The sequence below is a fragment of the Onychomys torridus genome, chromosome 3 (assembly GCF_903995425.1).
Source record: "Onychomys torridus chromosome 3, mOncTor1.1, whole genome shotgun sequence".
Lineage (NCBI taxonomy): Eukaryota > Metazoa > Chordata > Mammalia > Rodentia > Cricetidae > Onychomys > Onychomys torridus.
In genome coordinates this window covers 59,695,150-59,710,480 of record NC_050445.1, presented here as the reverse complement: position 1 = coordinate 59,710,480, position 15,331 = coordinate 59,695,150, and the positions used below count along the sequence as shown (strand labels likewise).

The 15,331-nt window shown below is 34.6% G+C and overlaps 1 protein-coding gene across 1 annotated transcript in view; it reads left to right on the top strand.

Annotated features, from left to right (window-relative positions):
* Glcci1 (glucocorticoid induced 1) overlaps positions 1 to 15,331 on the top strand; it is a 76,718-nt gene that overhangs the window by 43,838 nt on the left and 17,549 nt on the right. The window contains exons 4-5 of the mRNA XM_036180926.1: positions 6,398 to 6,514; positions 10,498 to 10,650. Coding sequence (XP_036036819.1) covers positions 6,398 to 6,514; positions 10,498 to 10,650 — 270 coding nt within the window. The remainder of the gene's footprint in view (positions 1 to 6,397; positions 6,515 to 10,497; positions 10,651 to 15,331) is intronic.

Genomic DNA, 15,331 nt, shown 5'->3' with positions numbered 1-15,331 from the left:
AGACTAGGTTTACCATTTATTTATTAGGTTTCTTATATGCAAAAGGTACTTTATTTTCAAGTGTTTCCCCATCTGTAAAATGGATATAATTAAGAGATCAAGTGGATTTGTGAGTGTTTTTGAAAAGTTAGCCTTTGATCTGATTACTTTTCTGTTGTGGTAAACACTATGACCCAAAGCAACTTACAGGAAGAAACAGTTTATTTTCATCTTACAGGTCACAGATTGTTTTTGAGGGGAGTCAGGGCAGGAACCCAAGACATGAACCATAGCAGAGCACTGTTTACTAGACTGCTTTCCTGCTTGCTCCCTGGCTCATGATAAGCTGGCTTTTTATACAGCCCTAGTCCACTTGCCTTGGGATGTTCTGCCCACAATAGGCTGGGCGTTTCCACATCAGTCATCTGTCACAACAGTTTCTCCTGGCCATGGCCACAGACCAGCTGACTGGGGCAGTTCTTCAGTTGAGGTTCCCTCATTCCAGGTGACCCTAGGTTATGCCAAGCTGACAATAAAAACTAGTCATCAGTTTGCTACAGTTGTTAATACTGTATGGATAGTTATAAATACACTTCTGTATTAAAACTTACCTTATGAAAGTTCTCACAAAGCAAGCTGAGTTTGAGATGTTTGTATGTGAGCTGCCCCTGCCTATCCCTGGGTTATTTATGGGAAACTGTATATGGGCAGACATGTGGATGTGTAGGGGTCAATTTGCTTTTACCTAAACTGTAGAACTTTTCTGTGAAGATACTTGATCTTGTTATATGTTCTCTGTTTAATATCAAAACTAGTAGCCTGAGATTTATGACTAATTTCATGTTCAGAAAAATTAGATTAATGTCTTTAGTAATTTTTTTAGGGAAAGGAGTGATGTGATTCAAGTCTTGTTAAATGTTTTATTCTTATTTGTGTACTTTATAAGATTTATCATCTTTTTACTTTTTATCTTGATTCTTCAGCCAATATAGACTGGTGGTTGTGTTAGCTTTTCATTACTGTACCAAACTACATATGATAATCAACTTAAAAAGAAGAAAGGTTTATTTTGGCTCATGGTTTCAAATTTTTCAGTCCATGGTAACTGGGCTCTTTTGCTTTGGGCCTGTGGTGGTGACATACGTGATAGAGGAGGATTTGGGTACCTGTATCCTCCAGCACACACCCAATGACCTAACCCTTTTCCATGAGGCCTGCCTCTTAAAGCCTCCACAACCTTTGAATAGTGCCACAAGCTGAGGACAAGCCCTAGAAACACATAGGCCTTTAGGGAGACATTCTAGATCCTAACTATAGTGGATTAAGAGAGTGGACTACAGAATTCCATTGCTTGCTTCAAATTTGAGTTTCACCACTTAAGGCAAACATATTACACTTTAAAACCCCCCCCCTTTTTTTAACCCCTTGTCTATACCACCAAGTGGCAATAATAATAGTACCCATCTCATATTCTCTTGTTGAAAATCGAATGCAACAGTTACTATATTAACAAGCAGTATAAATAGCTTCTATTGTGCTTTAATGCTCAGTAAGCAGTTATTAGGTTTTGATGATAATTTTTATTAGTGGTTGACACGGTCATCAAACTGGCCTACAAGGTACTCTGAACAATGGTTAGAAAATGTATGCTACCAGTATGCATCATTAGTACATTTCAGCATAGCTAATTATAGTATGTTTAAAATTTTGTCACCTACATTTGACAAAGGATAAATTCACAATATAATGATGTCTCTTTACACAAAGAAGGTATGTTCTAGCATGTCACTTGTTACAAATATCATTAACAAAAATAAGATATTATGGCTATATTTTAGAGGTCTTTTTTTTCTGGTAGCTCCGTTCTAGGAACCATAGCTCCCAGTTCTTTGAATGTAGTATCAAGATTCCACTTCATTTGGCACCATTTCCCTTTGCCTTTAGGCTTGTTAGAACATAATGTTAGCCTTGAACTACCATTTTCTCCTTCCATAAAACAGTATTAATGCATCTTACTACATGGGTCATTGCTTCCTATTGTTGTTAAGGATATAAGTAGTTCTTGCAGAAGAAAGTCTCCAATCAAGTCTATCATGTTAAAATAAAAGACACTCCCAGTCCCAATCTCAGTAGTCCGTGAGGAGTTACAGGTGTTTTATAACTTTGCCAGAATTTGGTGCTTACTATTCTGTTGTTGTTAACTTACATTTTTCTGAAGAGGATAATGTTGAATATCTCCTTTTTGCACATTGGCCATTTGGATATCATCTTTGCCCAATTGTTTCATTGAGTCTTTGAGTGCTTTCAATTTATTTATGCTTGATGAATATATGTTGTGTCTTCCTAGGGTATAGTTTGCTTTTTACTTTCTTACAGTATTATTGCCTTTAAATTTTAATATATTATTTATTTATTGGTGTGTGTGTGCGTGTGTGTCCCTGTGTGTACACACATGAACATGTGCATGTACCTGCATCTGTGCATGCACACATACAGATGTCTACATGCATGTATGTGCATACCGTCACAGACTAGTAAAGATCAGAGGCAACTTGCAAGAATCAGAGCTTTTCTTCAGTATGTAGGTCCCATGGGTAGAATTGGTGCCAGATGCTCAAGTCCTACTTTTACTATGGAATATCGATTCTGAACCATGCTAAAAGGATGGTTTAGACTCCAGCCACTGTGGGTGAAGTCTTTTGTACCAAATACTATTGAGAACTTTAGTATAGCAGTGATGTACATACTTCCCAGGTTGTTTGACTTCAGACATTAGAACTCTGGAGTTCTCAGATCCCTCTGATGGTTGTGCTTTCATCTTGGTGCAGGGATGATACCTGTGGGCAAGAACTTACTGGCAGCAATACATTTGCTGATAAAAATCTATGTAATTTTCCTGATTTTGGATTAGCTCTCTTTTTGTCTTCCTTCGTTTTCAAAAGTCCCAAGACCCTGAATCCCATCCCACTGCTACCTTTTGAATTAGTATTTTTTCATTTCCCAGAGCTACTATGGATTTGAATTAATTCTGAGAAATTAGACCCTTCTTAATTCCTGATACAAAAGTACTCACCCAGTGTTTGGAGGATTTTATACTTCTCTGTCCCAATATCACTAATTAGTGACCTAAGATTGTGTATTCCTGATGTTTTTGAATACTGGGGCTGGTATACTTATGATGCCTTTTAGATTTTGAGGAAGTTTCTCTCTGGTTTTTCTTAAGGCCACAAAGTACAAAATGAATTTTCAGAGAAAAATTTGCCGTCTAGTTTTAAAAAATTCATTCCTTACATACTTAGTTCTTCTATTTTGAATAGAAGATTGTACCGGGCATTTCATCCCAGTAGCCCAGGTAGATAACCTGCTGAAGAGAAGACTGATGATGCTATAGGATATGGGACTAAAAGCTGTTTTAGGCAAAAGTTAAGACTACGGATGAACATTAGGAGAAGATATACAACTCCTTTTGCCTCTCCTCCAAGGGACACCTTTGTTTGCTCTCCATGGGTATTGAGGTTGGAAGGGGAAGAGGTATCTTCACATCAGAGGGAAAGGAAAGGACATTTTAAACAAAGCTGTACAAAGCTAGAGTGTTTTCAGTTGCCATGTTGTATAAGTATGTACCTCTTGTCTTTGTAGGGCAAATAAATATGAGCCTCCTGGATTTTGAAGGAAGGGAGGACTTTATGAAACAACAGTCTTACTACCATTTCACCTATGTCTAAAATGGAATTTGCAGTGTTTTAAGTACATGTATTTGGGGAAAATAGGCGTTCCTTTTATTTGGATGCCTACTGATTTTAAACAAGAGCATAACTGTATTATAAGAAAAATAACAGTTTTGGAAGCTTTAAGTCTGTACTATTTAATTAAGCTTTTTTCCCTAGGGTTTTAAGAATCCACATAGAACAAAAAGGTTGTGGTTTATTTAATGTGTCAGAGGCCCTAAACGATTAATTAAGATTAACCAGTTTTAAAGATTTGTTTTTAAAATGAATAATTACAAATTAACTTGCAGGCATGCCAAACTATTTTATATAAGCACTTCCAGTTTTCAATCACCACTAAAACATTATTAATATTCAGAAAACACTTAATTTTATACATATATACTAATAAAATATCTTGTACAATTGAGATCTTATTTACTTTCTATCATAGGAAATAATTTGTTTTGATTTGTAATGATTACTTACTAATTTTGATTTCTTTTCTTATGAAAATTAATGCTCTCCAGGAAAAAATTAAGTCACTTCAAACTAGAGCAGTGAACAGAAATATTGCCATCTTACTTGTATGTCTTTTGCCAGGATATTGTATGAGAGATCTGTAGTCACAGAAGTGAAAAAACATAAATCTTGATAGAAAGGATTTCAGTTATCCCCTTTCTGGTGGTTGTACTGTTTCCCCATTATTTACCACAGATAAAAATTAATTTCCCGCCGGGCGGTGGTGGCACACGCCTTTAATCCCAGCACTTGGAAGGCAGAGCCAGGCAGATCTCTGTGAGTTCAAGGCCAGCCTAGTCTATAGAGCGAGATCTAGGATAGCCTCCAAAGCTACACAGAGAAACCCTGTCTCGAAAAACCAAATAAAAAAATTTCCCTAATAAGTCATATCTTTTTACCTTGAGTATATATAGGTCCTAATAGTAATTATCTTATTGTGCTTTCTGATGCCTGTTTTTTACAGCACACATTTATGTAATTTTATAGCACATTGTATTTTTACTATATATATTCTAGAGAAAATTAATACATTTTACACTTTCCCTTGTGCATATATTTTATGTAGTAGACAACATAAAACTGCTTATTCTAGATGTTCAAGGAATAATTATTAATGTTTCCATCTTCTCTATGACAAAAATAACATTAGTATTAAAGACTTCTCCCAATCTGTTAATGGTTCTTTTGTTAATATGTTCATCATTAGAGACTGGGTAATCTATAGAACAAAAAGAGTGATTCATTAAAAAGACGAGAAGGTCAAAAGTCTTAAGAGTATTAAGCCCCATCTTGTTTGCCTTTGGCGAGTCATATCATGGAAGATCAAGGGAGTACAGGAACGAGAAATCACATAAGGAAACGTGAGAATTCAGGCCCCATAAGAAGCACATTATTTCTAAGGGTAGGCTAGCACCACAATGATGCAGTCATATTCCATGGCCCCCATCTTTTAAAGGAAGGCTCCATATCAGCTCCAACTAATCTCTACTTCTTGAGTACTTTCTTCTACTATTTCTTCTTAAAAAGATACTTAAATGTTATGTGCACACATGTTTTGTGTGCTTGTTATGTATGTGCACCATGTGTGTGCCTGGTGCCCATGGAGCCAGAATAAGGAGTTAGATTCCCTGGAACTGATATTACAGATAGTTGTGAGTCACTGTTTGGGTCCTGGGACCAGAACTTTGGTGCAAGTGTTTATGCTGAGCCATCTCTCCAGAGTCTGTATCTACTACTACTTAACAATGCTGCACTGAGGACCAGATTTACAACACTTCAGTTATTTTTGGATACATGTGACCAGTATTCATATCCACACATTTGAACAATAATCATATCCTTAAAATGCTTGGGAAGTTTTAAATTACATTATGCATAACCTAAAGTATGTTAGCAGTTTAGTAAGTTCTAGATGATACTATAGTAAAGACTTTGTAGTTAAATCTAGAATGTGATTTATTTAGGAGGATATATCCAGATGTACATTTATGTTTAAATTAATAAAAGATAACACATAATAAGATTAAATACATAAAAATGTCCTTATGAAATCCAATATTATGCACAATCAGTAAATTCAATAAAAAATATTAAATACTAATAAGGTACTAAATATTTGATTGTCTTTACTATCAGTGCAATGTATAATTTAGAATATTTAGTAATAGATAAGCTTGATTTCTTTTGTTTATAAAAGATAGAAATATAGAAATTAATGAAGCCTCTTATTTAAGATACAGTGGTACATGCCTTCAGTCTCAGTACTCAGAAGGCAGAGGCAGGCAGGTCTCTGAGTTTGAGACTATTCATAGTAAGAGCCTGTCTAAAAGGAAAAACAGAAATAAAAAGTAGGTTTCAGGCTTGACAAGTTAATCAGTAGATATCTGAAATATTTCTTACCAAAGTCCCTTTTTTAACAGAAGATACTTCCAGCAACATAAAGGTATAATCTGAAGCAGTCTGAGGAAATTTAGTCTACCTGTTTACCAGCCACACCAAGAAAGTTTCAGAAATTAAGCATTTGTGCTGTACATTTATTTCTCATTTTTAATCATCTCAGTCATAACAACTTGAAGAATAAATCATTGTGCTAAAACATTATCTTTTATTAAATATTTTGAGAAAAGAAAACTGAAGGAGAAACAGCCCTGGTATTCACTTTTGTTTTCTTCTCTATTCTCTCCCCAAAGCAGATTGCCAAACTGAGGCAACAGCTTCAACGAGGCAAGCAGAGCAGTCGGCACAGTAAAGAGAAAGATAGGCAGTCACCTCTCCATGGCAACCACATAACAATCAGTCACACTCAGGTGGGTCAAGTTGTTCGTCTTAGTAATTCCTCTTAGTGCATTACTAAGCAGAAACCAACACTATAACAAAAGCTTTACCTTTACTAAATTTTTTTTTGAAAATTTGTTAAAACTGTTTTTTAACATTGTTTTGGTAACACATAGCAGAGTATAGTGGCCTAAGAATGATACTTCCCTGAACTGAAATCATAGGTAATGTGCTTACTGAACAATTGAGGAGTATCTTGTTTAATCCTTCTACTAGTACCTTAAACTATCTGCTTTGTGTTCCAAGTATTTTGCATCTTCTTTCATATGAAGACATTTAAAGCTAGAGTTTTTATTTGTTCCCCCAAGAAATTTGTGCTAACATATCTTACTGAACAAATCTGAAAAGTGCTGCAATGGAGTGATAAATCTTAAGAAGTTAAATCTGGTATCATGACCAAGGAGTGTATTGATAGTTCATAAAAATAAGGATAATTCAACATTAGGACATATTAATAATTAACTCACTACCTCAGAAAGTCAAAGCAGAGAAAAAGCATTGGATTTTCTTGATATTGAATAACACTTGATAAAACATAGTATCCATTTGTGGTTATAAAAGTTTTTATTAAACTGAAAAGAGTAAAACTTCCTATTATGATTAATTGTAAGTCTCCTAAGATCCCATCCTTAAAGCATTAGCTGCAGTAATGTCAAGATAGAGATCATCACAAAGGTCTACATTTATTGACATGCTTCATAAAGGATTAAGAAAGACATCACTAATTGTATATAATATTGTATATTTAGAAAATAAAAGTGGATTAGTTAGACTATTAAATCCAATTATGAGATCATTAATGTGGAAAATACTAACAATACCAAATGGTAATGAGAATGTAAAACAAAAGAGCAGCTATGCATTGCTGTTAGGAGAAGACAGTAATATAACCACTTTGGCAAAGCATATACTGACCATTCTCTCCAGTCTCCCTTCAAGTAGCCACTAGAAATTAAAACATATCTGCATGAGTGATATAGGGAAACATATCTGCATGATATTGAAATGAAAGCAAATATTTCCCTGGTGATTGGACAGATATTTTACATGACTCTAAAGTGTAATGCTATTCAATAGTACAATGGAAAGTAGCTAATAGATATGACAGCAGACTTAAATTTCAGAATCATTTTGCTAAGTGAAGGAAGTTATGAGAAAACACTGTATAATGTATGATTTGTTATATTAAATTCTCAAGGTATAATTATATAAACTAAGTATTAAGAGAAGGAACTAAATGCAGAGAGGCCCTAAAGAATATTTTCTGAGTAATGGAAGGCTCTAAATGTGACTATACTGGTAGCTGGGCTTAGTAAAACTCAGCTAACTGCATATTTAAAATGGGATGATTTGTTGTAACCTGATCATACCTGATCAGTATTATACAACAAATTGGTATGCCCTAGACATTTAAAGTAGGAGTTATGTGTGCTTTCCTTTTTCTTCTTAATCTGGTAGAATTAATACATTTGCAAGGTGTTGTTGTTGTTGTTGTTGTTGTTGTTTTTTCAAGACGGGGTTTCTCTGTAGCTTTGGAGGCTGTCTTGGAACTTGCTTTGTAGACCAGGCTGGCCTCAAACTCAGAGATCCACCTGCCTCTGCCTCCCAAGTGCTGGGATTACAGGCATGTGCCAACACCACCCAGCATTTGCAAGTTTTTTTAAGCACTGTCAATAATGTTAACACATCACCTTAGTTAAGTTCTTAAAAAAAAAAAAAAGACCAAGATGATTAAACTTGCATTTAATTTTTTGCTATCTGGTTATTCATAGGAACTACATACTTTTGCTATATAAAACATTTGTCAGTGGAATATGAAGTCTAGTTTGGAATGCTTTAAAGTACTCTTAATAACAAAAATATCTATGTAAACAATAATTTATAAATTGGGAAATTTTGATAACTTTTAAATGCTAATGTATATATATATTCATAAGCATTGCTTATATTCTAATAATGCTTATGATTAGAATTTTCATGATAAAAGGAGAACTGAAATTTAGTGAGATGATTAAAAAGTATAAATGTAAAAACTCAATAATATTATATTGGGTTAGTGTAAAAAAAAAGTTAAATCCCACTAATTCAAATTAAAAGAAATATGCAAGTTATACATGTTTATTGTGGTTATAAAAGGAAAAATAGAGAAAATCGATTGTCTTAACCCATTATTTGGTGAGAAGATATTTTAAAATGGCAATTTATCCTAAATTAGTATGTAAATTGTGTCTTAGTTCCAGTTGACACTTTAAAGAAATTGTTTTAGTATTAAAGAATTGTTTTCAAAGGTTACACTGTAAATATACACATTGCTCGGAAGGAAAATTTGAAAACATATTGCTTTTATTATTTTGAGTTGTTTTCAAAGGTCATAAAAACACACTCATCATTCAGAAAAAAAATTGAAAAGATTTTTTTCTATCAGATAATAAAATTACTATAAAATTACATTAAAACTGGCTTTGTATGAAGATTACTAGATAATAGCTTAAAGAAATCAAATAGAGAATTCATGAAGAAATGAGGTCAGTTGAATTAATATCAAGGTGATACTAAAACTGCCTTATACTATACACAAAAATAAATCATGTTATAATATTTTATTATTAAAATAATAAAACAACTAAACACTTGATAATAAGAAAATGGTCCAGGTGGTGGTGGCACACCCCTTTAATCACAGCACTCGGGAGGCAGAGGCAGGCAGAGGCAGGCAGATCTATGTGAGTTTGAGGCCAGCCTGGTCTACAGAGTGAGATCCAGGAAAGGCACAAAGCTACACAGAGAAACCCTGTCTCGAAAAAACAAAAACCAAAAAACAAACAAAAAAAATCATTTTTTATTATTTTTTGCCACCTTGGTCCTTTCCTACCCTTATTTCTCCCTCTTGTATTCCTTGAACTGCAAAAGGTTCACAAACATTTTGTGGTAGGTTTTATAATAGTTGTTGGAGGTGGCTAATTCTTGAAAAACATGCAGAGGACACTTAAAAACAACCTTGGGTGCTAAATGAGTGCTGAATTTAACATAGTATTGTTTTTATATTGCTTAATTGTAGTTAGAGTTTTCCTGTCTGGCCCAGTCAGGACAAATCTCTCTTACCCGCCAGTCCCATAGTCGCTCAGACCCAACCAAGAAAGCACATAGAAACTTACATTGTTTACAAACTGTATGGCTGTGGCAGGCTTCTTGTTATCTACTTTTTCTATCTTAAATTAACCCATTTCTGCTTATCTATACTTTGCCACATGGCTTGCAGCTTACCAATGTCTTTTCATGCGGCAGCTGGCGGTGTCTCCCCCCAACCTTCTACTTCCCAGAATTCTCTTCTCTCTTGTCCTGCCTATACTTCCTGCCTGGCCACTGGCCAATCAGAACTTTATTTACACAGAGCAATATCCACAGCACTTAATAATGCAATGATTGTGTTAAACAGTTGACAAAATGGAAACAGAAGTTCTAAAATGTAAATGTCATGTTATCTCTACAACACTACAGTGGAGTCACATGTTAACTTAAAGAATTTCAACTATCCTTCACAGTAAAACCAAAAAAGGAAACAATAAATAGTGTTGAAAATGTCATCTGCCATTCTTTGACCAAGTGTATACATTATATAGTCATACCATTGCACTTAAAAGGATTTTGAGTGATTGTTTTGATTTTGTATCTTTTTACCTTCCTTTAGAAATTAAATTTCTGTATATGTATTTGATTTTGCTCTATTTGAAATGTCAACAATAACTGTTAATTGAGTTTTATATTTTAAGACATTTTTGTTTGCTTTGTTTTTATGGTGGGAGGCATGCAGAGGGCATGTCACATATGTTAAATAAACAAAGATCTATCACTGAGCTATACCCCTAGCTCTTCCATTTTTAAGACGTATCATGCTATGGTTCTTTATTTATATGACAGTAAATAATTTTACTTCATTTTATCTTCTGTCTCAAAGACTATTGGGTCAAGGTCAGTCCCTATGCCTCTGTCAAACATATCCGTGCCAAAATCATCTGTTTCACGTGTGCCCTGCAATGTAGAAGGAATAAGTCCTGAACTAGAAAAGGTATTCATCAAAGAAAACAATGGAAAGGAAGAAGTGTCCAAGGTAAGATTATATGGGATATTTAAATGTTTTTGTCTTTGTTATTACAGAATTTCTCAAAAGCACTTGGGGAGCGGGTAACAGCTTTATGGAGATAAAATTCACATACTGTAGGGTTCATTCACTTTGGTAGTTATCTCTCCTATTCCTCTAATACATTTGGCTGTAGGCCACCATTGATCTTCTTTCTGGGTCTATAGATATTTCTGTTCTAGACTTTTCAAATAAATAGCATCATATAATGTATGGCCTTTGGTAACTGACTTTTTTCACTTAGCATGGCATGTGTTAGATTCATCTAATTTGCAATGCATAACAGTACTTTCTTTTTTATACTGTCCAGTTAACAGTTGAGTGCATTTATGGTTTCTAGTTTGGTATATGCTTCCATAAGCATTTGTACAAATTTTCATGTGAATATATTTTTTTCATTTTGTCTGTGAACCTAGGATTGGAATTGCCAGTATTGTAACTCTGTGTTTAGATGTGAAGGAACTGCCAGGCTGTTTCCCAAGCATCAGTAGCATTTGACATCTGTACCAGGAATGTAGGATGGTTTTGATTTCTCCAAAATTTCCAGTCATCTTCTGTCTTCATTATAACCAAGCTCTAGTGGGAAGAGAGTAGCATTTCATCATCATGTTGCTTTGCATTCCTAGCAGCTAAGGATACTGCATTACATCTCATAAGTTCTTGATAATTTGTTTTCTAAGTGGAATTTTTATTTAAATCTTACTCCATTTTCAATTAGGCTGTCTTTTCATTACTGAGCTGTAAATGTTCTTTACAAGGTTATTTTCTAGATGTAAATTCCTTATCAAGGATCTCATGTGGAAACATAAGAGTAATTTTTCCATTTTCTTGATTTCTTTGAAGAATAACTTTTTTTTGAAGAACAACCTTTTTGATGAAGTCTAGTTTATTATTTTCCTTGTACATTCCTTCTATGATCCCATGATTTATTTCTGAAATTTTTTCTGTGACTTTTATAGTTTCATAATTTTAGCTCTCTCTTAATGTCTTAGATAGGGTTTCTATATGTAGTGAACCATGGCCATGACCACAAAGTAAGTTGGAGAGGAAAGGGTTTATTTGGCTTATACTTCTCTATTGCTGTTTATCATCAAAGGAAGTCAGGACAGGAACTCAAACGGTGCAAGATCCTGGAGGCAAGACTTGATGCAAAGGCTGAGCAGGGCTGCTGCTTACTAGCCATGCTCCCCATGACTTGATCAGCCTGCTTTCTTATAGAACCCAGGACCACCAGCCCAGGGATGGAACCACCCACCGTGGGCTGGGCCTCCCCTATCCATCACTAAATAAGAAAATGCCTTACTGGGGCTGGAGAAATGGCTCAGTAGTTAAGAACACTGACCATTCTTCCAGAGGACCCGGGTTCAATTCCCAGCACCTACATGGCAGCTAACTCTAAGATCTGACAACCTCACACAGACATACTTGCAGACAAAACATCAAAGTACATTAAATAAAATTATAAAAAAAGAAAGAAAATGCTTACAGCAGGATCTTATGGAAGCATTTTCTCAGTTGAGGTTCCTTCCTTTCAGATTAACTCTAGATTGTCAAATTGACATAAGACTAGTCACCACACTTACATATTAAGTCTTTGATCCACTTTGAATTAATAAAAATACTTAGTAAAATTACATAGCCATCTGTGCCATATTGCATATGGTCTTGTATTTGACCATATTTTCAGTAATATACTTAACTAATTGAACCACTAGGAAACCCTTGGCTAATTTGTCTGTTTTACCTTTTTTTCAACTGACATGTGATTTATATATAAATATCTATGCATATATATAAAAATAATATGTGCCTTCTTTGAAATAATGTGTAGCTTTAAGTTGACTTAGAATTGGTTTTGCAAAATGAAAAGTTAAAATTTTCATCTAGCTCTTAATTATAGATCAGCAGATATAAGCAATATTTGTAGGTTCTTCTGTATCTGTATTAGTATATAATGAATCACTATATGAATGTACTGTAACTTAAAAATGTCCTATCCCAGAGGATTAGATAGTTTTTCATCTATATTATGGGCAGCGCTTTATAAAACATTGTGTACTCCTGCAAACAGGTTTCTGGTGGTGAGATTGCTTTGTCAAAGCATTTTCACATTTTAAGTTTTGATACATACATCTTCCCAAAGCGTTGTGCCATTTTACTCTTTATCATATATCAAGTTATTGTATAGATATAATGCTGTAAAGGAATTTGTTGGAATGGAAATTGTGGCATCTCTTGGCTGTTTGCTATTAAAATGTCTCCTTTAGAGTAGTAATAGAAGGAAATGAAGTTGATCTTGTATTTGGAAGATGAATAATCAGTCACTCACAAATTTATTTATTTGTTAAGAACATCAAAGCAAAACTTTACTAAAATATAAAACATTTCTTCTTGAAAATATATATGAGTATATATTTCAGAATTATTCTAGGATTATCTACAAACTTATAACATTAATGAGCTGGAGAAGGCGCAGTGATTAAAAGCACTAGCAGCTCTTCCAGAGGACTCAGGTTCAATTCCCAGCACTCAAATAGCAGCTCACACCTGTCTGTAACTCCATTTCCAGGAGATCTTACACCCTCACACAGACATGAACACAGGGGACAGCACCAATACATGTGAAATAAAATTAAAATAAACAAAAATCTATTAAACTTTTAGACATTTTGTGTTTTTGGTATTTTCTGGATTTTTAAATATTTTTAACTTTCTTACTTGTATAGAGTATATCTTGGTCATAATTTCTCCAAGCTCCCTTCCTCCAGGTCTCCTTCCTAGTATCTTTCTCTCCATTTCCCTTCTGACTTCATAGCATCTCTCTCTCTCTCTCTTCCACTAAGTCCAGTTAGTGTTTCCCGTAGGTTCCAGATACGGAGTCATCCCCTGAGGCATGGGAAACCTACTAATGGCCTCTCCCTCAAAGAAAGCTGAATGCCCTTCCTCAGCTAAGGCTGGGATATCAGTAGCTCTCTTCCATCTGTACTGGAACTTTTAACTCATGGAGGTCTTTTACAGGAAACCATAGCTACTGTGAGTTCACGTGTGTTAAGGCCAGCCTTTCCCAGTACTCCTTCCTGATTCTTCTGCTTTTACATTCTCTTTCATCTTTTCTGCACTGTTTCCTGATCCTTCAGGAAGAGGAAATTGATTAAAAAAAAAATAGCCCATTTATGTCTAGACACAAACCTTTGCTTATTCTCAGCATTTTTAACGTTTGAGTCTCTATATTAACCTTTACCCTCTGCAATACAAAGCTTCTCTGATCAAGATTGAAAGCAGCACAACTTTATAAATATAAGCATAAATATTTAGAAGGGAGTTGGACAACATGACTATTTAGCAAAACAGCATTAGTAGGTTCTCTCCTACAATCTGTAGCTTCCCTAAACTTAGTTTTTAACCATGTTTACAGTACCAGGTGTGATAAACCAAAACTTAAGCATATAAGGATGTATGATGATGCCTAATGAAACCCTACTAGTTCATAAAATAAAGTTTACTTTTTTTTGTTTGTTTGTTTTTTGAGACAGGGTTTCTCTGTGTAGCTTTGGAACCTTTCCTGGAACTCACTCTGTAGCAGTGGCCTCAAAGTCACAGAGATTTGCCTGCCTCTGCCTCTCAAGTACTGGGATTAAAGGCGTGCACCACTACCGCCTGGCTGTATACTTTTTAAAGTAGTTAAGCAGAGGTATCCCAAATGAGTAACAATGCTGTCCACAGAAAACATGGGTTATTAAATGGAAATCACAGTTCTAGGCACAGATTACTTACTCTCTGTGAATTACTGGGCATTCAAGACAATATAGGCTATTGCCATTGTTCTTGGTTGTTCATCATAACGAGATAGTAAGACCTCATTGCTAAAGACACCACACACTTGAGTTGTAGAACACAGAAATCAATTTTGAACTGGCCAGGCATTTTTCTCCTTGTTGGCTAGCTTAGATAGTGCTGGAAAGTGCTCTGCAGGCTGCTGGGGAGGAAAGACAGTGATGGCCTTTCCCAGTAGTGGACCCTAAGTGCTTCAGTAAGGACAGGTCAGATGTACCTACTGGCACAAGAATGGAAAGACTGTTTATAGAAGTAACAACCTGCTCTCTTGATTAGAAATGGTACATTTATAATTAATTTTGTATCAGAGTTTATTAAAAATAAACCAAAATGCCTATATTTAAAAATGAAAATTGGCACATTAACTCTCATTGATGTCAATATTATAAGCCTTCCTGTTTCCCATATTTACTTTCTGTAAATATGTAGAGTGTAAAATTTGTATTGCTTTTGTAATTCTGCTTCAAAAAGGTTTAATCAACATATACTAGCTAGTTGTAGATTAAAACAGAAATGAAGAATTTTATTAATCAAGTATGACATAAATAAAACATAACTCATATTCTTAGTCATTTTGTTCTAAAGTAGTGCATCATTTTATTGTTTCCCAATATTGCCAATTTTTTTTTGAAATAACATTTTCTTTATTCTAGGTTGGCCTGGTGAATTCTTTCTTTTAATACTTTCCCTAATTGGAAATTTTAGTAATGAAGGAACTGGGTACTTATTTGAATATTCTCTTTATAGTAGTCATTATCAAGTTGTACAGTTGATGTCTTTTCCAGCAGTATCACATAAACAAAGTTTCATTTCAATC